The 26,879-nt window shown below is 36.8% G+C and overlaps 1 protein-coding gene across 1 annotated transcript; it reads right to left on the reverse strand.

Moving 5' to 3' along the window:
* LOC139117271 (sperm-associated antigen 16 protein-like) lies at nt 1-26,879 on the reverse strand. The gene is made up of 14 exons (XM_070680225.1): nt 26,764-26,879; nt 26,395-26,469; nt 26,074-26,138; nt 25,356-25,480; nt 23,855-24,100; nt 22,377-22,494; nt 20,904-21,101; nt 20,033-20,166; nt 18,533-18,676; nt 15,972-16,072; nt 15,383-15,467; nt 14,150-14,276; nt 12,292-12,549; nt 1-639 (listed from the first exon to the last, which is right to left on the reverse strand). Exons 1-14 carry the CDS (start codon nt 26,831-26,833, stop codon nt 529-531), a joined length of 1,857 nt encoding a protein of 618 aa, XP_070536326.1. The 5' UTR covers nt 26,834-26,879; the 3' UTR covers nt 1-528.

The following is a 26,879-nucleotide window of genomic DNA, read 5'->3' on the forward strand; positions in this document are numbered from 1 at the left end:
TTTACTTTTGATAAGCAATTTTTTTATTTACATATATTGTTTGTCAGTTAGAAAACACTGTAAAATCCACAAAAAGACAAGCCATAATAATTCTAGATTTTGAATAATAGAACTTTCTTTGCCAGTTCTGTAGGTTATCTATGAACATTGACTTAGATATTTAACTGTATAAAACATATTTACATAAATTTGCATCACAAAAGAACACATCAGATAGTTGTCTATGACCGATGCTGTATTTTTCATGTCCAACAAATTTACATACATTTGGATATGAAGATACAGATAGCAAGCTCTTTGTAGTTTAGGGGAATGATTTAATATTCGGTCACAAATTTTCAGTAATTCCTACGAAAAGTGTTCAAGATTTTTTCTTGCTCTTTTTAGATTTAAAAATGTTATTCCTCAAAATTTTTTCAAAACTGACTCTTGCAGTTAAAAATAAACTCCGATAATTTCTGGAGTATCATTAAAATGTACAATATCGTTTTAATTATTTTTTTCAAATTTTTCTGCTTCTGGTAGCTTTTAAGACCAGATCCTAATGGTGCTGTCTGAACTGCCCGATACTAGGAATTCACCGGTCTTGTCAAATACCAGAGTCTGAACGGCGTCTTCATGGCCCACTAGACTTGTTATCTGAAAATTCAACAAAACACCGGGAAAATAGGTTATGGAAATGAAAATTATTAAACACAAACAAACAGACGTCACTCTAAATTTTTCAGATTATCTGGAAGAAAAGTATGTACGATCACCATCATTTTTTCAAAAATACTGCAATATATATACACGTATGAACTTATATTGGGGGATTTTTTTTCAAATTTGTTGATTTTTATTTGTCATGAATGTGATAACTGTAAAAAGTCACATATATCAGTCTACAAGTCACAACTACATGTCAATAAATGACACTGGCTGGGAAGTAACAAGAAAAAAAAAACATGACAATATCACATATTATCTCCATTTTTCTTCTCTTCAAAAAATATCATGTTTAAGCCTCCGTGGCTTTGAATGATTCAGTTAAAACCTATCACAGCGAGACCCGGCCATGACAGCCTGAGCCCTGCTGAGCGTGGGAGGTGTCAATGGTACAACTAGAGCTGGTTGCTATAGAGACAGTCGTTCTTTCTGTTTCGGAAAGGATTTCTGACAGAAACCTAGTTGAACCTAGTTCTACAGTGCATATTTCCTCTTACAGTAAAAAAAATAACACACTAAGAGAATTGTGGGAAGAAATTTTGAAAACTATGAATCTTCATGATTTGTATTATTCATTCAAAGCAAGAAGAAATCAATGATTCATAAAATTCATATATGTAATTTGGAGCCAAATAACGGCACTGTATTGCATTTTTCATATGACCTTCACAGACATTGTATCTTAAAAGCGACAAATGACCCTATCTTTGAATTACATTCCTTTTTCTTCCTTTTATCTTCCTTGTATTATTCTTTGACTTCTTTTCAATTATCTGCATTTTATTTTTTTCCGTGTGGTCGTTTCCCGCTACGTGATGACACTGTTTGTGTATATATCTACTCATCATTTTGTGTTTGCCCTTGTCAGTTTCTGGATAGAAATACTTCAAAATGGCCTTCAGTCTCATCCACATAAAATTCCCCCTTGATGGGGCTGATATAGAATTAAATGATATGAAGTACATCTCTTCAGACTGAAAAACTGGCAATGAGCATGACCAAGGTGAACAGCTGTCATCGTACATTAAAATAGTACGTGCTTCAAAACTCAGAGACTTTTTGCTAAAATTTTCCTCAAGGAAAATGCCAGCCATTTGCTTTTCACAATCAAGAATAAAAATCAAAGGTCACCGTGCAAATTTTGATTCTGGAGAAACAAATTACCAAATATTTACCGACATTTGAAATTCAAAATGGCCGCCATCCCTGAGTTAACTCTATGGGGAAAATAACATTTCTGATTTTCAGAAAAAATATGACTGTGGAAACTTTGGTTGTTCCAAGAGTTTTAAAATGACCCTTACAAAAGCGGTAGACAAGAAAAGTACTTTGAGAATTTGAGTCCAAATATCTGTCAGCAAGGCAATATTCTACCTAGTTAAAGTTCAAGGTTGACATCATTTGGGGATCAACCAAGTTCATGAGCAGAAATGATGTAAAAGTCAACACTTGCTTGATGTGAGTCTTTGTAAAATACTACAAAAGGCAGAATTATTTGGTAAACACTTATGCTGGGACAGAAAACATATAATCAAGAAATCTGCATTTATAGATGAAAACATTAAATATTCGGGGAAGGGCAGCCAACACAACAGTTACAAATTGAACTGTGGCTACAAAAATGAGTACACAGCCAAACTTTACTAATAATCAGAAGCTGCAGAAATGACAACTTGTTTTGCCCAACCAAATCAAAACAGGAAATGGATCTATTTGATAGAGTAATACCATAAAAGTGCACTGGGAGTTGAAATTCAAAAGGCAGATTCATCAGGAAGAAAAACTACACAGTACATCCCAAACCATCGCTACCCTCTCTTTAAGGGCATTGAAGAACTGAGTGAAAATAATTTCAAACATCAATTTAGTGGATTCTAGTCGTGACAGCAGGTTTTAATTTGGAGGGTGATTTTCAAACAGAGTTAATTAATTTGGATTTGTGAGCCAGACCTCCCTACGAAACCCTTTGACTAGTCCACATAAATTATTATCAGCTGCTCAGACGCAACACATAAAATAAATGACTTTGGTTGAAATGCTATGGCTTTCAGTCCGGCAGTCGGACTACAATGCAGGGAACAGCTGGGAAGTCAAAAACACTGATGTTTTATTTGAGGAAAAGACCTGATACCAAATGTATGCATTGAAAATGAAGGCCACATTTGATGTCTCAAACACAAAGGTTGAATCCACTGCCAGGAAAATAGGGGTGGCAAGGTCATATTCTAAGGTTTGTGGAAGAGCAATTACCACACATCCATTTGTAGCCATCTTCATAGCTTGGGGGGCAGGAGACAATGGAGCAACCAATTTACATAACACTGTATAATTTGCATACTCTTTTGTTTTGACAGTGTGTTGTTGTATGAATATAAACATATGAAAATTTACCAACACAAACACAGAGGTGGCCTATCCCTCAATATCCCCTTGTCGAGAACTGTGCATCTTGTAGGACTTTTAACATAGTAAGAAATGGAATGTGTGATGTGTGCTTTTTATCATCAAATACTTTCCACATTTTCAAGAAGTATCATGAGGACGGGTGAAATATACAGCTTGCTTCCAGAGTTCACGTTGGAATGGTAGGACACAAAAAAACCTAAAACCTGAGTGATACTGTCCTCTCTGTATCATGCACTAGATGAGATGTTGAATTAACGATGAGGAATGGTACTTCAACTTCATTTACATTTGAAATAGATGTAATTTACGGAATCTAATGAGACTCCCTTAATACGAATGACATTTTTCAAATGTTATTGCTGTGAATTATTGTTTTGGAATATCTCTGCCCTGTACACAATTATATTTGTAGTACATCCCCGCGGCAAAATTGGACTTCAATAAATAGACATGAAGGGTGAAATAATTCAAATTTTTAGAACACAATCTATGCTGATTATTTCTCAAGGTGAAAATTGCTGATTTTTTTTTCAGTTATTCTGACAACAAATATTTAAAACAGCCTGGAGATTCTAATTTTCTGCGAATTTCTTAAATAAAATAATGCTGAGAATTGTAGGAATATATGTCATTTGATGATTATTTCACTTTATTTTTAGAAAAATGCTGTTTATGGTTGATGTAACAAAACCATTACAAATTTACCATGCTCGGAGAGTTCCTTATCGGTTGCTATGGTGACAGGTGTCAATGTTATACGAATTTGGGTCAAAAGCTAGATCGAATTTCCTGGAAACTGTTTGGCATCACACTCAGCTTATTGCTGTGACAGACACAGACAGGTAATAATATGTTTGTGTCATGGCCGCAGCTTTGAGAAAGCTGTTTGCACTTAATTTGGGTGAAATTAACATCCTGTTTTTGTGGGTGTCAATTTCATCCCCTAGAGCATAGTGGGACATAACTTCCCTGCGAACTTCTGCAACTCCTAGTCCCGATTGTACATACACATCCATTGGATTTTAACATCGATCAGAGTTAAGTCAACGCAAGAGGATATTACTTTTCATTCTTGATTGCCTGAAAAGTGACTACTTATTAAACATCTGCGAAATGACATATGAGGTTCTGGTAATTTTTTGAGCAGAAGTCTGACTGCCTAAAGAGAGAACCAGCCAGTGAAAGACGTAAGTTGCGTATTTTGTTTCTGCGTTTAATTTGCAAAGGAAGTATACATATCAAAATTGCAATTAAAGGGAAGAGCAAATGAGCGGTAGTATGGCAAAGTTTTTGGTACAATGTAATTAAGATTATTATGTGTCTCGAAATTTATTGACTTAAAACTTTGGCTAAAACTTTCCTCGATGAAACTTTCAACTATTCTATTTCAAAATCGAGAATACAAGTCAGTGGTCACTGATGCAAATTTCGATACCAGAGAAACAAATTGCCTTAAATTTACCGATATTTGAAACTCACAAATGGCCGCCATCCCTGTGTTAACTCTAGGGGAGAAAACGATATTTTCAACTTTCAAAAAAATAAGACAGTGAAAATGTTATCCACTCCAACAGCTGCACAATGAACCCAAACAAGTGGCAGATCAGAAAAACACTGTAAAAATTTGAGAGTCTGAATATCTGTCCCGGAGGCATAATGCAGAGCATTGACCAACATTTGATCTACTCGTCTACTTGTCATGTATTTACTCCTGATGGATTAGAAGAAATTTTCTATATTCAACGGAATCAGATGATACTAAGAAATATATCTGCCTGCTTGTCCTGTGTGAACTCAATAGGATAAAGAGAAATTTTGTCTTTTTCTTGAAATGAGATGATGTAAGTCACACTTGGTAATTTTTTGCTTCTTATTTGGAAATCTCGAAAAACGGTAATTGGACACAAAAAGAATATACGGATTGAAGCTGTCCAGCGCCATGGTTTGGCCCAATCCCATTGTTCTCTATGGCAAAGACGGACTTCTACACTTGGAAACGGGGAGTAAGTGTTAAAGGACTTTCAATTTTCTGAAAATCTGTCCACTGTGTCAAACCTCTGACGCTTTACAACAATTGTATGGATGTATCGCAATACATGCAATGGACCGTAGGGTGGTTTCAGATAAATCTCCAGCAATGCATGAGAGGTGACATGACAACCCAGAATGGAAATGTAATCATGTGCTAAACTGAGTGACAAAAAAAATTCAAGCCGTATCATATTTCACCACACTGCTGTCAAATATCGCAATTCAATACAAAACAATATACTATTTCACACAAATCTTCAATAATGAAACTCACTGAACTGGGAAGCATAAAAATTTCAGGTCACAGAATGCAATTTTCTGTTTCTTTTTCTATTATTCCTTCCACCACCATGGTATGGCCCAAAGCCAACGCTGTCGATGGCGGTTATGGACCTGGTTACAGGGAATTAGGGGAAACGAGGTTAAAGCGATAAATACAGGCATGCCGAGGATTTATATTTCTTTGGTGTATATAATGTATGCGCTTATTAATGTGTGTGATCATAATTTTCTGTGAATGTGATCATAGTTCCAGTAACACAGGCATACAACAGTACTACTGTACACATTTGACGGTGTAACATACTTCAAAATTTGTTTAGGAATTAAACCTTGAAGTCTGCACATTTTCCCATGAAAGTTTAGTTTCCATATATCATTACACATAAAGTTTCCCCGTTTTATGAATTATGACTTTCGATTGCATAAATCGAGAGAGTAAAATCAACGTATTTATATATTTATGTCACATTTATGCAGAAGATAGGCCATAAATTTAGCATTGAGCACCAGAGAAAAATTGGGAAAAATGTTATTTTGAATTTTTCTAAGGTAGATACGTAATCTCTCTTTTTGCTGCACATAAACTCTGTTGATAGAGGTATGCAGAGAATGTAGACTCAATTTTATGCATTTTTGAGCAATCTTAAACAAAACACCGTCCATTGTAATTGCAAAGACCGAGACGAACTCAAACATCATTTGAGACTTTCCCTACAGACACGCGATCTTCATGTATGCGCGCAAACACGTCGTCAGTTTACACTCACATAAATATTCATTTGCTGTTTTTTCATAATGCGTTATTTTATACATTGTTGCATATAATGTATCGATTTCCTGCATATTTTGTGAAACTCATCCTATTTTTTTCCGACTTGCCTAGCGCCTAGAAATCTCACAAATATTCTCTAAGTCAATCCTGGTTTGTCTGATTCTGGAACAGCTAGTTGTACATGAACTTCAAAAAGCTGACCCACTTAAAAATGATATTGCAACATGCAAAAGGTTGACCAAGAAAATAAAATTTAGCATTGAGCGAACATAATGATTTCTTGCCTTCTTCATTTCAAATAGTACCGTACATGTATGTCATATGTCTGATTAGTAGAACAGGGACATCTTCAGACACGGGCAATACTCATCAATTATACTACGACATGCTTTTTACTTTAAAAACCGGGGGAAAAAAATGTCGTAAATGAGCTTTGCGGTTTTAAAAGAGGTTTCTTCTGTGAAAAGTGCTTTTAGTCATAAATCCCCAAATCAATCACTTATGATTCCATTATCACAGACATAACGCTTGGATTTTCAGATATGACAACATGCTGGTATACGGTCTGCCCACTAGCATTTTCACTGAGATGACCATGACAGAGTAAATTCAATGTACACGTATGGTTACGTGTTTGTTACGACTCCAAGTGTTCATTCAATTTCATGTCAGAGTTGAATATACTATGAAAAAAGATTTCAAATTCATTGAGAGAGAATATCCATATTTACTGAGTTATTTGATGTGCATACAACAAAATGTACTCTACCATATGTATTTCCAATTTATCCGCATAAGTCTGAAAATTGTAGGTCCGGTGTAAAGCTTGGTGTCTATTAATACCAGGGTTTTTTTCAGCAGAAATTAATACCATTATATTTCAATGAACAAAATATGATTTTTTGGCTATATGCAAAATTAAAAACATGTGATTTACAACATTGATTTTTATTCATATATTTCTAAAAATGTAAAAACTTATGCAGAATTTTGCTTAAGTATGAACATAACCTCAAGGAATTATGCAATGTACAAGAAATCTAAACTGATGCACGGCTCAGTTTTCATATTAAGACAGCTACAAATGTGAACAGTGGATAGTAATTACACTTAAAAATTGAAATCCTGTAAGATTAAAGCGTCAGAGGAAGCTATCCCGAGGCAAGCTGATTAAACACACCACCTTAAAATTTCAAAAACAATACCCACCGCCTGTATTGTACATAACATTGTGAACAAAAAAAACTGGTTGGATTGGAACTATAAAAAGACCTAAGCCAGTTCTCCAGATATCACAAGCAATTTTTTTTATCTTTTGCTTCAGCACATGACCAAGATACATCCAGTGTATATGCTTGCTATTATTTATAGCCAATAAAACACGGCAATAAACAGAATGTCATCAGTTCGTCTGAACTTAGGGAAGTAAAATTTACATTCAGCTGGACTGTTTTGCATGGATCTGTTTGCTGTACAATGAAATTTATTAGTGTCTCTGCGGTGCAGGGGAATATTGGATTTGGGGAGACATTTACCGCCTGCTGTGTGCAACAATAGAGCTAAGCTGTCGCAAATTTTGTCGCTATAAATCACGCTAACGAGCGTTTCCTTCCAGTCAGAGTCACAAGACCGGACTACCGATGGCATTTATTCTTTTTTAAATTTGCTAGGCCACACCAGTGGAGGTCGGCTGACAAAGGAGAGCAACTGGGAGCAGGGCAGGATGTTAATTTGAGCATTTATAAAAAGTCTGGTTGTTGTTGTGGTACGGTGATTTGCGATGTTTTTGCCTGTGCTGTCCAACATTTGTAATATTTAGGAGCTTATTTGTATTTCCAGTGGGCTATTGAGACCAAGGTTTAACATCTGCTTGAACTGCTGCCCTCCATGTTTTGTTGAAAAGCAACGCAGCATGGAATAGCATGGTATATCGTAACTCTTCCATTGTACTAGGGACAGAGAGTGTACAACCACATTCCTAGAAAGTGCCTATTTCAGGACTAGCGATCTATTAACCTTGTCATGATAAATTTCAATAGCCCTCTAAAAAACAAGACAAATCTACAAGTTTACTTGTGCTTTTCGATCGGTTTTATCTGAGTGTTGTCTTATAATGGGTTGAATTTCTAATTAGCATTATAAAGAAAAAAACAAATATAAATTTTGTGAACTGTGAAATGGGAGACATCTGTCCATGGAGAAAAATATTCTTCATGTGGGCAGCACGTTTATTGAGCAAACTTGACCTTTGCACTCATAGGCATGTCGTATATGCGACAAAATTCAAACAAAGTTGCAATTACATGATACAATGTAGCTTTACCTTTTGATAATATTTTCATTACTTTTTTCTCGTATAAAAAACAAATTTACTTTTTTTTTTGTTTGTCTCCCTAGGATGTGTTGAAATACAAGGTTGTAGTCGTAAAAACAATGCAGAATATGAAATGTTGTTGCGGCAAATGAATTCTCGTCCAGACTAACATTTGATTATCGACAATGACTTCAGGCATTGTTACAAGTACAGACCATGTTGACAAGTTAACCTGCTCACCCCCATTTCCCTGTGAACAGGTCCGCATTTAACATTGATGACAAAGGTTTGGGTGAAACCATGGTGGTGAAAAGGTTAAACAATATAGGCCTTTCTTCATGATTATTGGAATAGGAAACGAAACAGTATATTTTACAATGAGAACAATAAAACACCAGAAAATACGTCAACTAGAATATATCTGATGAGGAGTTCAATCATCAAAAACAGTATTTTTCCAATGAGAACCAAAACACGGGAAAAAACATGACCAATACAGCTGATGGGGCATTAAATCATCAAGTGAAAAAAAAAGACTTTTCAAAGTTGTGGGATCTGGTCATGACAACAAAAGACAAAATAACACACAGCTATCTACAGCTGGTTCCACATCGTACCAGTGCGTAAACATCCCGATGACAGATAAGTTTGAAAAATGGTGTCAAGGAGCAGAAGTGTATCTTGTGAGAACAGTAACCTCACATAGCTACGGCGCCCTCGGGGTTTACCCAACTCCACTGAAAGATATTTCAAGTCAACAATGTAACCTCCTAGTTGAACACGCTTCAGCTAGCAACCATCTATTTTGGAAAGGACGACAGAGAAATAGGAAATTTCTGAGTTGATAGTTCTTCTTCAACTACTTGAAGTAAACCATTGTTTGCTGAGATCTTTAAAGTTGCCATAATTATCTCTACAATTGCCTACGTGTACATACATACATACATGTATATTTGGTTAAATTTCTGTCTATATTTATTGTTACAGAGATCCTTAATAGTACATTATTCTGTGCAACTTCATCAAGTTTTCAGTCAAAAATGTGTGTGATTTCACGATTGTACAGTGATCTGTTGCTACTTGTTGCATACATCTTGAAATATATCCTATAATAATATTTCTATCCCTGACTGAACACACATTTTAACAGGTCAGGATACTATAATAACAACATACAGTATTGCAGTTACACTGTGGGGGCCCCAGCCAAGTCATACTTGCAATTTCGTTAAAATAATTTGTTCTGCTAATTATGACGCGAGTAGGCTGATCTAGAGGGAATTATAGAGGCACTTGACACCTCACCATGTTTGTCAGTTTTAACAATTGTACAGGGCCATGGCAAATAAAGGTGCCATCGTTACACAAAAAAGAAATTATAGTGATGAAGGGCTTTGAATGTTGATAATTTCACCTCCTGCTGCCATGCGTATTGGCCATGAAGTCAATCTTTAGGGGTATATAATTTGCTTAATGGCATGTATATTATGACGACCTTTCAGCATTCGTAACTTGTCACGTACTCCCTTTCGGGGAAAAATTCACCTTGACTGAACACATTTTTTCAAAGACAAAAAACCCAAAATAATGACAATGAACTGACTAGTTTTCCATACATTTATCATTTCTTTTCTCTTCACACGGACAATAATTACTGCTGCTGGATATCCAACTCAGGAACTGGAAAAGCAGGTTAATATGTTTGAAAGAAAATACAGGGCACAAATTTGAACTGTATGTCAAAAAGGATATTAAAGATGGTTTTACTTCGCAAGCAAGGCAGAGAGCCACTCAGGGACAGATAGTCACTCTAAAATTTTAACAATTCTTTTTCTGTTTGAGTGGGCTCATTTTTTGAAGCTTGTGAAGTATTGAGTTTTCACAATCTAATATGTTTGGTAATCGAAAATTTAATTTGTCCCCATCCATACATATACATATAACTGAGATATGGAAAATTTGGAAGGTTGTTTTTGCTGTCAACAGGTTATATATTTTTGAGATGGGACTCACTTGAACACTTCTTCATAAAATTCTAATGATCTCTTTTAACACTCTAATTTTCCAAAGACTGAAAACCCAATGGGGATGTACTGCAGCATTTCAAATAATTGGCAATTTGTCATAATATTGTTCTCTTGTCAAACTTTTCCGAGGTTAGCATCCTAAACTCATTTTTTTCCTTTTTGTCAAGTAGGTTAATACGAATGTCAAAATGATTGCTTATCATTTCTCAGGGCTATAATATCTAATATGATGGGTCCTATTGAAGGGACTTAATATTGCCGTGAAATTGAGCCGTGTCGTTGACAAGACAATGACAATGGCAAGCAGGAAGGGAAAGCAACAGGCATTGTTCAATCAAGGTGCAATGTATTAAAAACACCCACGCTTTTTACTTCAAGATAGGCAGAGCCCATCATCCCAAGGTATGGTTTGCACAGATTTGGCCATTGGGCAATCCAATTATTATCAATAGCTAGTCTCTCTCTTCATATCATGTGTTTGTGAAATCACTGGAGAAAATATTACGCACGACATGGCCTTCTCGGTTTGTGTTTTCATAAAATTGACAAGCACATTCAAGAACAATCTGGACACATAAATGAGTTCTGCCTCGTGTTGTGACTTCTGTCTACTACAATTATTTTTATCGCTCTTTATATGATTTATCTTAATTTTGTTTTCACATGATATTTTGGGTATTCAGGCTATTATAAATGCAGCAATTTAACAGGTAGAATTGATCATAAGAAGAATTCTGAACCAATTAGCTGATAGTGTCAGATGTAACCCTTATCCTGTAGAATCTAAAGCTACACTCTCGGTACATTATTTCATCAAAGATATTATCACACAATTTCAATGTTACTTGTGCTCTAGCGAATCTAATATTTAATTTTGTAAATAACATTTATTCTTATTTCCGTATGTGCTTGAGTTTTACAATATTCCAAAATTCTGTTTTCTCTCTTTGTCCCTCTTCCATTATTTTATTCCGGATCTCAAGGAAGGTTCAAGCCTTCGGGAATTTTTTATTGTAATTTGTGTTTGTAAATTGGAATAATCCTGTCAGATGGACTGATAAAAAAATAAACAACTATAGAATCAATGAATTCTTGCTGGTGAATATACAAATGAACAGATCATATTAAATAAATAAATAAATAAATAAATAAATAAATAAATAAATAAATAAACAGATGGACAGACAGATAGATAAATAAAGAATCAAATACACAAATCAAATCCTTTCTGGTGAATATACTGATGGACAGATTAAAAAATAAATACATAAATAAATATTAGATATATAGATAGTCAATTCAATATAGAAGGCGCAGTGTCTGGTTGAGACTGATTCTATTCGTAACTGCCTTTACTTTGTGTCTACTGACTGAACGCATTGAGATGACAACACTGCAAGTCATGCCACACTGGATTAACTAGCTGTTTTATTTTGTGCAGAGTAGTGTCAAATACACGTACCAGCAGAAAATATTACTCTCATTTTTTCATTTGGTTTTCCACTCACAGTGGTAGTAGTACTTTATTTTAGCACATGGTTCAGTGGACCCCAGATTCAGCATTTACAGGTTATACGTTTTTCCATAAATAAATCTTATACATGTAGCTGCCGCCGTTGTTATTTTCATATTTTCAGAGACTATTTACACCATAATGGATTCTTTTAATCTAGCATTGTTATGGGCTGCACCACTCATCAATATGGGTGTGTTGCAGCTATGAGCACTCAGAGGGGAAAAAGTCCACCTACCTGTCCGGAGGCAACTTCGTACATTTTAATGCTACCATCATTACTGGCAATGGCCATGACTGAGCCAGCGGGGTCAAAGGCCACACGGTTTGCAGGGTGGGGGCCGACATCAACGCTGGCCATGCAGGCCACTGAGCGGACGTCCCATAATTTGACGTTGCCATAGGAATCGCAAGATGCAACAGTGTCGCCACGGAGATTGAATGTGCCATGGTTGACAGAGTGTACATGGCCGTAGAAAGTTTGCGCACATAAGCCCTGAAAACAAAACGAATATGTGTCATTAGAAGGGCTATGTGCTGAAGTGACATTGTCACTTACAACATTTTTCAAACATTGTCACTTTAGTGCCAACAGTCAATATTTGACTTAGCAATTACTGTATGTATGTGTGGAAAGCGAATTTCAACAGATTACAAGCACCTCTCCAGTGCAATTTAAATGACATGACATGACATGACATGACACGATACTTCAAATTTAGCCAGACACACTACAAAGGTCTGTTGTCCTACTGATTGAAACTTTACTAGGGAGCTCACCAGAAGCCAGGTGTGCAAAACTCTGCCATAGCACTACATGCTTACTATTTTACTGACATATCAGTACTCCCTAGCCTAGTCAACAAGACAGCAGTGACAAACGTTCAACTTTTGAAACTAGAAATTCACAGGGCCTCTGATTTCCAAGCTTCTCCGCTAACACCATTGTTACAGAATGTATTTTAATTATGAATTTTCACATCCTGTGCACAATTAACAAGTGAAATGTTGACCGTTGGTGTTAACCCTTTGAGTGCTGTAATTTTTCCCACCAAAATTTTAGTGCAACATTTTACCAATTTTTATAAAATTTTCTGTAATTTTTTTGATAATTTTAGACCAAACAGACATCAAATTTCATTGGCTACAGTTTTTCATCAAAATTTTGGCAAAAATCTGAAAAAATTTGATCGGGGTACATTTTATAAAGACGACAAAAATTGACTTTGGCGCTCAAAGGGTTAAAACGATACATGTGAAAAATGTAGCAAATGTGTGATCACTGAACAAAGCCTCGCCAAGCAAATTATGTACCCTTACAGAAGGTGGCAGTGTTTCTATGTTCAGCAAAGAGTAAATGATCTTTTCATACAGCAAATTACAATATCCCTTGGTGTTATTGTGGCATGGAAAAAATACAAATCGCCAACAGACACTATTTTTTAGTTTGCTCACACACTGAACAAAGCCACTCCATTCATTTATCCCCTGAAGGCTGTTAAAATAAGTCAACATTCAACTCTGTGAGTCGGGGCAGAATGCAACCAAATGGTGTTGACAGTGGCATTAATCTCAATCAGAATCCAGTGAGAATTTACAACTGAGGGTCCTTCCACTACGAGATAAAAGTCCGATCGAACACGAAGATTTGACACGCGGCGATAATCAATCAAGTACTTGAATCGCACTTTTCCTGAAATTATTGCCACTTCTGAACAATCATTCCATGATCTCGAAAAAAAACACTGATACAGGAATAACTGCATCCATGGAATACAAATGAAGGTAGTACATCATTATTTGGCCGTGAAGTGGAAAAACGTGTACTGAGAAAATTTACCCCTTTCACCACTATGGTTTGGGCAAATTCTCCTTTTTTTATTTTTTTGTTGTGTTTGTTTATTTTATTTTGTTGTTGTTGTTTTTTGGGGGGACATAGTTGGATCTCTTAATAGGAAAATGGGGGTGTAAGGGTCAAAGGGTCAACATTACAACATCAAATTTTTTTCACCTGTTCAGTAAATGGGGTGATATAACAAAGTGAATGATGAAAATATCAGAAAAACCACACAGATTTGTATGAAAATCTCACTTACTGTTCTTGCATCCCACAGGGACAAAGTTTTATCGGCCGATGAAGTCAGTAACGTATTGGAGTACGGAAGGAACGTGATGCTGTTCACAGAATCAGCGTGTCCTCGGAGCGTGTAACGACAACGCAAACTGAAAATATAGAAAAGTCAAGCATAATGAGTTGAAATCAATGGCATCTATGCCACCTTGCTCTTTCAATGCAACATTTTATTTGTTACAGAAGTCGAATATTGAGTTTGTAAAGATTTTCCACGACCATATTGATTGTAACGAAGAGAAATCTAAATTGATAAGTAGCTGTTTCTTTGGATTAATTTGACGTAAAATTTGTATGTGCAAAGAGCATGATTGAGAAAGAATACAATAGAATAATCACCATGGTGATACGGATTGTACACTCTTTAAAGTAACTGTGTATGTACTGCATAATTAGCCCAAGGGATAACGCAAAGTGAAACCATCAGCAGACTTATGTGAAATGATGTAATGAAAGAAACACATCATCCGATGTCAACTCTATTACCGTTCCTATCAAAGCTATTTGAATTAAGGTTATAACCGTTGATAAATAAATACATGTCATACATACATGCAGACTTTGATATCAAACTGAATGCTTGATATTTGTATATCCCTTGCAGTGAACAAATAATGTGAGTTACTGGTCATATCGATTTCCATATTTCACACAATGATTATGTTGATAACATCAAGGAGTGGTATCACAAGGTGATCATACTGGGTGTAATATTGTGTTAATAGGATGTGTGGAGAGAGGGAAACGCTGTACTGAGTAATAGGCAGGAATGTGACGGGTATCAGGACAGTCACCCCCTGATCATTTACCATCCATTCACTACCCACTCACCAGTCAGGGCTAGTGTTAGGGTAAGTGCCTGGTGTGTAAATATCTAGGGGTGATTGCCCTATAGCTGTGACAGGATAGAAAACATGGCGGCTTACCCTCCATTCACTACCCTCCCACCAGTTAAAGACTAAGCTTAGGGATAGGGTTAAGGGTAAGTGACCAGTGGGCAAAATGTCCAGGGGTTGACTGCCCTATAACTGTGACAAAATAGAAAATAGAAAACATGGCATACCACCCATTCACTACCCTCCCACTAGTTACAGCTAGGCTTAGGGAAGGGTTGAGGGTAAGTGATCAATGGGTAAAATGTCCAGGGGTTGACTGTCCTGTAACTGTGACAGGACAGAAAACATGGCTGACATCTTACCTGTTGAGATCCCATACTTTGGAAGTGTTATCCATGCAGCAAGATGCCAAGAAGTCACCACTGGAGTGGAATGTACAGCCCCATACTGATAACATGTAACAAATAATACATACACAGAGAGAGGCATGTTTAATAAACCAAATTCAATCTTTCATGTCTTCTGTCTGCTTCAATGGTTTTCCTTTACATATGATCAACTATAGGTATGTAGGAAACAATATGGAGTTCAAGGCTAGCTATGCTGGTAAAAGCAAATTTGCCGGAAAAAACAAATTTTGTTGATAATTATTTAAATATGCTGGAGCGAAAAGCTATTATAGAATAATGAAAAAATTATTGGCAACATTCAAGTAGTGGTATCACCACAAATTGATAATGTCATTTCTGCCATAGACAAAACACAGTAGGCCCATAATGGTAGCATTTATTGCAGTGTGTTTGAGTACCACTTCTTTGACGCCGCTAAATTATTTGATGCACCAGTGATTTTGATCATTATCATCCAAAGGTTTTGTACTTTCATTCTCCCCTCCCTCCCCAATCTCTATTCCCTCCACCGTGTACCCTGACATGTACACAGAATACTCACCTGCATGTGTGTGGTCTGTGAATGTGTGGACACACTCAGCTTTTGAGAAATCCCAGATTTTAACAGTTCTGTCACCACTGGCAGTAGCCAACTGAGCACCACTGCAAATAACACAAAGACACGGTGAGTATACACTACCCAGCATCTCAGTAATATTGGTTGAAAATCTTCAAACTTTGAATCTCTTGATTTTCCCTGATATATTTGATGGTAAAAGAATAACTGGCAATGTGCAGCAACTCGGAAGGTTATATCTGATTGGTAGATAGTCATTATTTACAGCAACTTAAGGAGTCTAAACTAGGACTATTATCAATCTGATTGGCTGTTTGGAAATAATTCAATATGGACGATGAGTTTCAGCCAAACAATTGGTTTAAAGCTTCCTAGATGTTGCACATTAGTATGAAATTAATATAATATTAACAATGCCGGATACCTGTTGTCATGACTTTTTTCTTTGGGACAAGACAGATGGTTGGAGAAGACTATAATCAAGGGGTTAATTAGTGTGAAAAATTTGCATAATTACATACTAATGAGCCTGTCGCTTCTCAGATTCTGTATGAGAAACATTTTGACACTGCACTCACGGAATGACATTATAAATGATGCAACAATCACAATGACTGACTGACTGCCTTCTCACATCTTTGTTATATTAAACGTTTGGAGATAACAAAACTTGGAGATCCTGACATCAATCTACCTACGTGTGAATTCAATCCTGCTTTCAACCAGTATACGCTGATGTTCTTGCTAAATTGTCACCTTATTTGGCAGTATATCATCTACTCCATTCTCGTGAATTATCTTGAGACTTATAACGATCCATATCTCATGATCAAAATACTGTCCGTGTAACATACAAATGTGATGAGCTCTCTCACAGAGCAGAAATAATATCATGGGAGGTGACGAATTCAACTTTTTTCATTATACTATGTTTAGATATTTTGGCTCGTTAAAATATTGCTGTATGTATATTCGGACTCACTGTTCATTCATCCCTTGAATTTCAAATTTTTTTCATTTATTCATTTTCACTCTGTTCCACAGATCAATTACCACATTGTTGGTCAATTTGGATTACATGTAAGTATTGTATGGTTGAGATGGCTAAAAGTAAATTAGATGATTTTTTTGAGCAGATACTGTTACTAACAGCTGCTTCACCTGTAACTTTTAATGTTGTTTCCATCGTTTTTGCTCTGTTTCTAAACTAGTTTCATGTTCTACTCCCAAGGTCATATCAAAATGCCTGGTGTTTAAAGGGGCAGTCCTCAATCCCTGGTTCTTGCATTATGACATTTATGTGATTTTAGCCCTTTGTTCTCCTTTGAAATTTGTGCACAGTTAGTCAATTTGCTCAGAGATAAAGCTGATAAAGAACCTGCCCCTTTAACCCTTTCACCCCCAGTTCCCTGTATACAGCTCCAACTTTACCATAGAAAACAATCGATTTGGGACAAACCATGGTGGTGAAAGGGTTAAACTTGTCAACACACAGCCTGTATCTGTATAGTCTGATAGTATCATTGCTGACAACTGATTTTTTGAACCTGGACTAGAATTCATGTATTTGTTAACAACTTATACTTGCATAATATGCGTAGTGCATTGTAGCGGCATGGCTCAGGGACTGTCTCAGATTGTCACATAAGTTCAAAAAACGAAATTTGTTCGTTTACGGGGGGGAGGGGGTTTGAACTTCACTTTCACACTTTTATTTTGTGACCACAAGTTCTTCAGCGGCTATGGTAAAATGCTACATTGTACTCTCAGGCAGACATCAACATTTCGCACTTTTGAACTTTTGTTAAGGGGAGGGGGTTTTGATCGAAACAACGGAATTTCGTTTCTTCAACTTATGCGACAAACTGAGATGGCTCCTAATATGATTTGTGTTTCAACGTATGTTGACAGAAGAATGAGGAAATGAACTTGTTTCATTGAACAATGATACTGAATATGTTGTCAAAAGTCAAAGCTATACGGCTACTGTTCTCATTCAATTATCACTGTGAGAAAGAAATTTGAAGCACCTCAACGACAGGGGAAGTCGACAAACTACGAAACACAAGTTATCATCGTAATATGTCTTTCAACTTCATTCACAGGATCTCCCATAATAATGATCAATACGTTATCCCCGGCGGCTTCTATGATGAAATGGATCGGAAATGATCAAGATGAAAAATTCATGCAGTCTGAGAAATCTAAAAATCCCCATGAGATACCCATATGCAAGATAAATTTCCCATGAAAAGATAGTGAAATGATACATAATTTAGAGATTTCATCCGATATAAGATAAAAAAATTGTATTTGGGATGTCAGAGTGAATGGTTAATTTCATGCCGCATACAAATTCACCAACAAGTCTCATTGTGAATTCTCAAGGTAATCAACAAATTTGCATATGCATTCATCTCAGCACGATTATATCTTACATGGACTACACATATGGCAGATTAAGTATTAGGAAAAAAGACTTTACAATAATCCATTTCTGTATGGGCTATTCCATTTGGTGCGGGTGGGGGAGGGGCCTCCCTTACCTGGGATGGAAGTCACAGTCTGAGATCCAGTCGGTGTGCCCCTCACCAGTCATGATGATGTCTCCATTTGGAACAGCCCACATCTTCCACATGTGATCGTCGCTGACAGAAGCTAGGATTTGTTTACGTGGGTGCAGGGCAATGCTGAGAAAATGAAGACATGAGATGAATAATTGTACAAAAAATACATTTAACAGCATGCTTTACATACTACTGCCTGTCTTTTTGGTTTGTTGGTTTGTTTTTTTCTATGGCTTGAAAGAATCAATGGACTAAAAATTCACTTGTTATGAAATATTTTTGTGAGCTAGAAACTTGCAAAGGAAAGTTGTTGAGCTTGCTGGCCTGGTTTCACAGCAAAACATTACATTTATATTATTTCTATATCTCACATCAACATCTGCCTCTTTGATCAATTGATATTTGAAGAACCTTGTAAAATTTAACATTGTTATGTTTTGACCTAGATATAAAATGATATGCCATCTGCCCAAGAATTTCTCCTTACGGCCAAGAAAAATAAAGAGTTTGTTTCTCATCCTAGACATATTGCAAAAATGATGCATGACGCAGGTTTTTTTTCTCTCAATTTTTTTTTTAATTCTTCAACCAACAAGAATGCGCACAAAGCATGAAAACAACATAGGAATGCAGGCAGAGATAGATGCACAGCAGTGCTGCTGTACCGGTAGTATTTTTGTATAGCAACAGTTCTGTGGTTTGACTTTTAGTGCAGCAATGCACAGTTTAGACAGCTTAATGTAACTATGACATATGTGTACAGTTCTGAATGGAATGTTAGTGTCAGTTATTTTGTTTACAGTTCTGTTTTATACAGCACTGTGTTATGCATTTTGTTTCCTCATGAGCAGATGAAAAAGGTTGACACAGCGGGTCTGAATTGATGTGTGCGAGGATGAGAAACAAACTGTTTTTATTTTTCTTGGCCTACGGTAGAATGTGCCTCAGGGAGAGATATACTGACTCTAAAATTTTCACAATTCTTTTCTGGTGTACCACTTGTGGGGGCTCATTTTAAAGCTCTTGGTGTAAGAAAACGTTTCACTGTCTTAGTTTTTTTGAAAATTGAAAATTTTGTTTATCCCCATAGAGTCATCACAGGAATTGCGGCCATTTTGAATTTCAAAGGTTGGTATACAAACTTTGAACAAACACAGAGTCCTGATTTTTATACTTGATTTGGTGAGAGGATGGTTGAAAGTTTCATTTAGGAAAGTTTGAGCAAAAGTTTACGTCTTTCACTTTCAAGGCGCATACTACCTTAAGAAAATTTCACATACATGTATTGCACATACTGGTACAGGACCGAAGCAAAGAACCGTTCAGAATTTTATTTTTTATTTATGAGTCAGAGGGCATACTATCTGTATCATCTATATTTAGCATCTACAAATGTCCAAAGCTCTGTGAGTTGTCCCACGCACGGGAACACGGGATCATAAAGGTCAAAAGGTCAATCACATGGGGTTTGTCACTTACTTGCTGACAGCCAGTGTATGGGCAGATATGGTATTACTGAGCCTAAACCCTCCAGTCCTGGTAAGATGACCTGACGGCCCCTTGACAAGTAACAGTTGCGGATTGACACGGTTGTCCATGGGGAATTCAGAATCCTAAAAATAATACATGGCATACATATTATTCCATCAAATTAAAATTATGATACGATTCCAGAGTCTGAAATTAAAATTTAGTGCGGTGGTTCGTCTGGACCACCATAATACATTTTTGTGTTCTAAATACCAGTGATAATTGTAGTGATAATTGCAAAACAAATCACAAGATCACATTCTGCTAATTCCCTTCAAAAGTTCTGAACTTTGCAATGTCACATTATTGGATGTGTATGATTCCTTGTGCTAGACACTTGGCTGTCACTGTGTGAAGTCAAAGTGAGGAGGTTGTAGTTTGAATAGACTATGAACTACAACAGCTGCTGCCTCAAGTTCTGAAAGCTCTGTATAAAGATTCACATTTGCTCAGTCATGTGAATGGACTTGGCTCAACTATTTCATAGGCCCACGTTTCTGTTCTAAAATTCCAGTACAGAGTGGTGGTCAATAAAGGGGCACAGACATTTCGTTCGGTGGTCCAAAATGTCCAAGATGAAAAACTGATGTTTCATTGTGAGAAACTAATGCTTATTTCAAACATGTGATTGCCTTTCAGAGTGAAAGGCTGAAGATATTGAAATGTTTGGAATTCTACAAAGACTATCATATTGTGTTGGTATACTGATTGACATAACACTTTTGACAAGGTAAGACACCATAGGTGCTGGTGACTAATATACAAAAAAATCTTGTTTAAAATCACACCCTTTTTCACAATGTGTAGACTTGTAACTTACATTTGGGTGTTTGCTTGCTTTCTGTGGTTGATTTACGATGTCCATCTGGGCATCAGTTTGCAGTCTGGCTTCCACTATCGCCCTCTGTGTTGGACCAAGCTCTTGGAACATACATTCTCTGGGTATTCTCAGATCTGGCATTTTCACATCTTTACCCACACTCTCTAGATTCTTCAGTGTTGACTGCAGACCGACAACCTATAGACAGAAATGTCATTTGAATTAAAAAAAAATTGAGAAACTGAACTTTTGGAGGTCTGAAGTCTGTCATGACCACAATTTGATCTCCTTTTGGTGTGTTTGGAACTCTAGTGTTCATTCAGGGAAATGCTAAGCAGGGCTTTGTAGTTTTGCACAAACACACTAGGCCAGTGTTGTTAAAGGTATACTGTCACCTGTTCCAATTTTGCCACAGTTACCATGGAAAGAGAAAATCTAACCAATCACAGATTTTAAGCGGGTGGCCGCTTTTTAAAAACAGCGCCCTCAAATGGGCATTTTGAATACCAAGGAACGCCCCTTTGACCATATATGGGCATATTTAGATTACAGGTGACTGTATACCTTTAAACCACATATGTACAATTGCCTCATCAGTAAAGTCCCCAGAAGCATAGCTGGTTTATTTTTAAAATTCAAATTTATCACCGAAAATAATTTAACTCATAGATATCTGACTTCTCCAACTTCTACAATATTCTTTTGGCCTACATGTACTACTCATGGGAGCTCATTTTGAAGCTTATGGAGTAAATAAAGTTTTCAACAGCTCAGTTTTGTGAAAATCAGGAATTTTATTTTCCTCCACAGAGATAATACAATATAGCTCTCCCTGTCTGTAACATTACACATTACTGGTATTAAAAGGACAAAGTCGGCCATTTTTCATGAATTTTGTTTGATACGAGATACTAGTTATTGTTTGACATGTTGAAAGATAATGAATGGGTGACCATGCATATATTTGACCCCGGTTTTAGACACGATACATGAAATCATCGCAAAAATGAATTAATGGTCATGACCATTAATTCATTTTCACCATGGTTTCATTAAATTGTCTGAAACCGGGGTCCAATATATGCATGGTCACCCATTTACATGTATTCAGTATCTTTCAATATGTCAAGCAATATAAGTAGTATCTTGCATCGAACAAAATTCATGAAAAATGGCCGACTTTGACCCTTTAAGTATGGCATTAACCGTTCGCCATAACGGTTTGGCCTAACTCAATTGTTCATAGTGATGAGGGAGGACTTGTGTACGCGAAAGCTGGAGTCAAACCTTTCGCTGAAAGGGATCTTTGAGTGTAATTCTTATATTGCACGGCTTTGGCGTGACCATGCTTTGGAATTGTGTGATTTAGGACTATTTGGATGCACAAGTTGGACTGAGAAAACGGAGAAACGTTTGTTCAGAAGAGACTGTGATCTACCCAAGGGGGAGAGTCTATAAGGACATGTTTTATACCTGACCAACTGCTCTATCTCTTTCCAGCTTGCTCAGCATCTTTTCTTTCATGGCAACCTCGTACTTATGTTTCAGCTGTTTGAGGGTCGGCTCGTACGCTGTGTAGTGTTTCTTCAACCTGATGGGAAAAACAGTACATGAAGATGACGCGGCATGGCCATGATATTTCAAAGCCCACTGAGACTGATAACTCACTTTGGAAAAGAAAAATCTGATTTCAAGTAGAGCTCATTACTTTATAATCAAATTTTTGCCGATGCAGCAGATTACACTTAGCGGTAATACGTTTGGTATTGTGTGATGAAATGATTAATTTATTGCTGTATTTGGCTAATGAGGCCTGAGACCAGTAGATATGATTACGCATTAATTTGATTAGTGAGTATCAATCTACAATGAAGTTCTGGATGTCCATGGTAGGTATTTTACTCAATGCGTACCAAGGACTCTCATCACTCCATGCCCGATTATATTTGCTAATTTCAATAAAGTTTCAACAAAGCTGTCATTATGACATGAAAGGCTAATCTTATATCTGCACGACTCAAAGACTATTATATTATCTGGTAATTGTGTTACATGCGATCGTCTTTATTGCATGATTGCTTCCCTGTTTGAATGCACATTAAGCTGATAGACCAGCTAGTGTATTTTGCTCAAAATCACTTTTTCAAAATGGTCCGTCCATTCAATTTTCATTGATTTGTTAACCCAAGATTAAAATATTGGTTGGGTTCACCTTTTAGCATGGCAAGCAGTCACAAGTTGGGTGAGAAAAAAGTGTAAATTTATGCAAATTTATGCAAATCATCATTTTGCAGACTTAATTCTTTTTTCTCCCATTTTTTCAACATTTCAAACAAATTAACTCCACTGTGGTTGGGTCAAATTTTGAGAAATATATTCTTAATACTATATAAGAAACTGCTAGTTCTTACATTTTGATTAGAAGTCATTTCAATTTTGCCTATCATGATTTTAATCACTGTTTTTGAATGTCAGTCTTTCACCCATTACTGTTAGATGTACTATCTGAACAATTAGGTTTAAGCTGTTTCAGATCTGATAAAACTTTATACCCTTCTAGAGGATCATGAGCTCTGAATAATATTCTTTCTTAAACAGGCTGGATTCCCACACGACCCTATATGTACATAATCTGCTATATACCACAGACCGGCGTACTTGACATAAATTTTATTGCTATTAAATACCCACTTGGAGATGACTTCAATAGAGGGCGCATGACTGGTCATGTATTCTATTTTATTTGCATGAATGTCCCCAAAAATTCAGGGATGTAGATTAGACCAGGCAGCATTTTTGTTTGTTTGTTTTTCTTTTCTTTTATTGCATGCACAAAATGTTACTCAAAGGCTGAATCCCACATTTGGAAACCACGGCTTGGGTGAGGGGGCCAAGGTAGTTCAGCCTGGACAAATTTCTTTGATCAGGAGAACACAAATGATCGCACTCACCTTTTAATGTCAGTGATCAGTTTATTCTTCTCCTGTACAACTCTCTTGTGATGCATCCTGTGGAAGTCACGCTCCTTCCTCAGTTTCACGTATGTCTCCTTGGCCTTTGAAGCTGCATTCCGGAACTTCTCCACGTCTTTCCTGAGGGCCTTGACCTGGTAGTCCAGGTGTTGGTTTCTGCTGTAGATGTCCGGCACTGTCTTCACATCCTCCTCGTTGAGAAGACCTTTCTGTTGCAACTCGTACCTGGTGAAAGACCAAAGCAATTTGTCAAATTTGCATTTCAGACGCTGACGGCATGGTAAATATTTTGTGAACATGTAATGTTGATTCATAGACAATCTCTGAAAGCCATAGTAACTGTAGCCTTCAACAAGTTTTCTGTACTTTTGTTCTGCGTATCAACAACCTCAACAACAGTTTCTTGGTCTACTTTTGTCAGTATTTTGAAATACCAAGTATTTGGTTTGTCAATGTGACGTGTAAGTGTGACACACATTGTTATTTTGGACAACTGAATTTAAGTCTGAACCTGATTATCAATGCTAACATTCACAATGTAGGACACATATACATGTATACTGTCAATGTTGACATGTTTGGTACTGGGTATTTCAACATGCTGTGGGAAGCAGAAACTAAAAACTGTAGCTGACACACATGAAACATCTGAAAAAATTATCAACAGTTTCTGTTACTGGGTCTTTAATACAAACAAGAATTTGTAGATCAGCTTTGTTAACTATATATGGTAACAGAGTACATTTTATGTCTTCTGTAAACAGTAAAGGTATATTGTATAAGTATCTACATTTCATTCAGTGATTGTATGGTAAGAAATAAGGAAACACATAACCAGTTTGTGAGATTCAGACAAACTTGTTCAAGAATTTGAGTTATCACTTCAACTACTATCAGTTGAAGTAACTATTGCGTACACCATTAAATGCAAAGGGCACCATGACCATTGCACTTAACATTGAATGGTGGTGATGCAGAAAGTCTATGGAAAAAAGATATCATTGTGATACAGCAGGTAAAATACCCTAAAATCTACAAAATGCAAAGTCAAATATAACAAAGATGCATCTGTAACTCATCAGGAGAAACTTTTTAGATATATTTACAAAGCAGCCATGGTGTCTGTTGATGCATGCAGAGCTGTGCCCTCAATGCTCTAGCCAGGTATAACACTGACAGAGCCAGAGTAATCTTGCTGCCACAGTAGCTTGCTGAGCTAAGCCATGCTGAGCTCAGTGGTAGAGGTAAGGTTGTATATGTGATGTAAGAATGGTAGGGCGGCTATAATAGGTGAAACCCGGAATTCAAATGGACCATGGTACAAACAAACCCACGTGAACGTGCATAGAAATGCATGTATTTCCATACGTGCTTGTACACATGGGTTTGTTTGTACCGCAAACACGTGATCTTTTGAGTGTACTGAGTCTGTAGAACATGTTGTGTCCTTTTTATTCCGGAGTAGAACCATTACTCTTACCATTCCGTTTGAAAGCAATCAAGAGTCTTGTTCATTCCCATCTTGACAAGGAAGTTTCTCACGAAATCATCGACAACTTCAGGTCGCTGTACAACGGAAGGACCTGGTATTTTATCATCCTTTGACTGTTAAGACAGAAACGGAAACTTATCGTTAAGAGTATACCACCAATCACAACTTCAATAAATGGTTCCCGGAATCATCTAATGCACGGTAAAACATATCTGACCACCAGCAGCAAAATGCCAGTTTGGAAGTTTGAAAATCATATGATCCGATTTGGATTTGAAGTTACCTAATAAACTACCAATTGCTTAGATAGGTTGTTGCTTAGATAAGTTGGTGCTGATAGTTATAAGTTTTTTGAATGGCAAGCATTACAAAATGAAATTGAATTGGTGATTGAGTATCAGAATGATGTACCATTTTCTGTTTTGTCATGGTAACACTGCCATATAGTTAGTGCAAATTTCCCATGATAATCAAAATAGAACTAGCCCCCTCCCCGATGACAACTTTTGTTTTCCGTAGGCATCTTCTAATTATTGCCTGCCCTTAATTGCACTTGTGGAGGTAAACTATCCAGTACCTCTAACAGCTCTGTGCATGGAGGTGGCAATCTGTGTGCTACCTCCACACTTGATCCTTCATACCACTCATTTATATTGTAAGACGGTTGTGTCGGAAATGCGGTATAACAGAACTAAATTCAACTTACCGAAGCCTGAAAGTCTTGAGCAGCTTCCTGGATAGTTCTGACAGCTGCATCCAGGTCCTCATCTCCTGCAATGTAAAGATGGAATCCAGATTTAACTTTGAAAACACCGTTCAACTTACAATTACAACTGTAGGCGGTAATAATCTGCCTTTTTTACGTCGGGATGAAATGAAATCATTAAAGCAATTTAAAATATATCCGCTGATTTGATTTTTAAAACACAGTGAGCTGAATCATCTGTCGCGTTCTTCATCTTTGTTTCAAACTGCATATTTATTGTGCACTGTGCAGTGATCCGATCGATTACCTAGGTGCACTTACCTGATGCGAATTCATCATCTATGGGCACCTCCTCATACTGAAAGTCGTCTTCCGAATCATCAATGATGCTTACCTCTGAAAGAATGGCTAAGGAATCATGAATGTCAAGTTTAGAAAGTCAGTTTTCATTGAAAATTTAACCCCTGCCCTGACAGAAACCATGGATGTAAAAAAAGATCCATGCAGAAACCCAACACTGTGGTTGACAAATTGTTTATGCACGCTAACTTCAGTCAGCTGGATATCGTTTATGTTGCAAAAACTACACAAACTAGCTTGGAATGCTGCCGATCCCTTTCCGGCACGTAAATAGACATTCCACGTTGACCAGAGAACGAAAAAACATCAAATAATTAAAGAAAAGGATACGTTCGAGATAGTAAGCGCCTTCGCTTCCACCGTCAGTCGCCATTTTGTTTTGACTGTTGTTGCTAAGCATTCTGCGCAAGGTTGCTGACCTTTGACACAAGATCTGGTCTTCAGTT

Source organism: Ptychodera flava, chromosome 18 (assembly GCF_041260155.1).
Source record: "Ptychodera flava strain L36383 chromosome 18, AS_Pfla_20210202, whole genome shotgun sequence".
In the NCBI taxonomy this organism is placed as follows: Eukaryota; Metazoa; Hemichordata; class Enteropneusta; family Ptychoderidae; genus Ptychodera; species Ptychodera flava.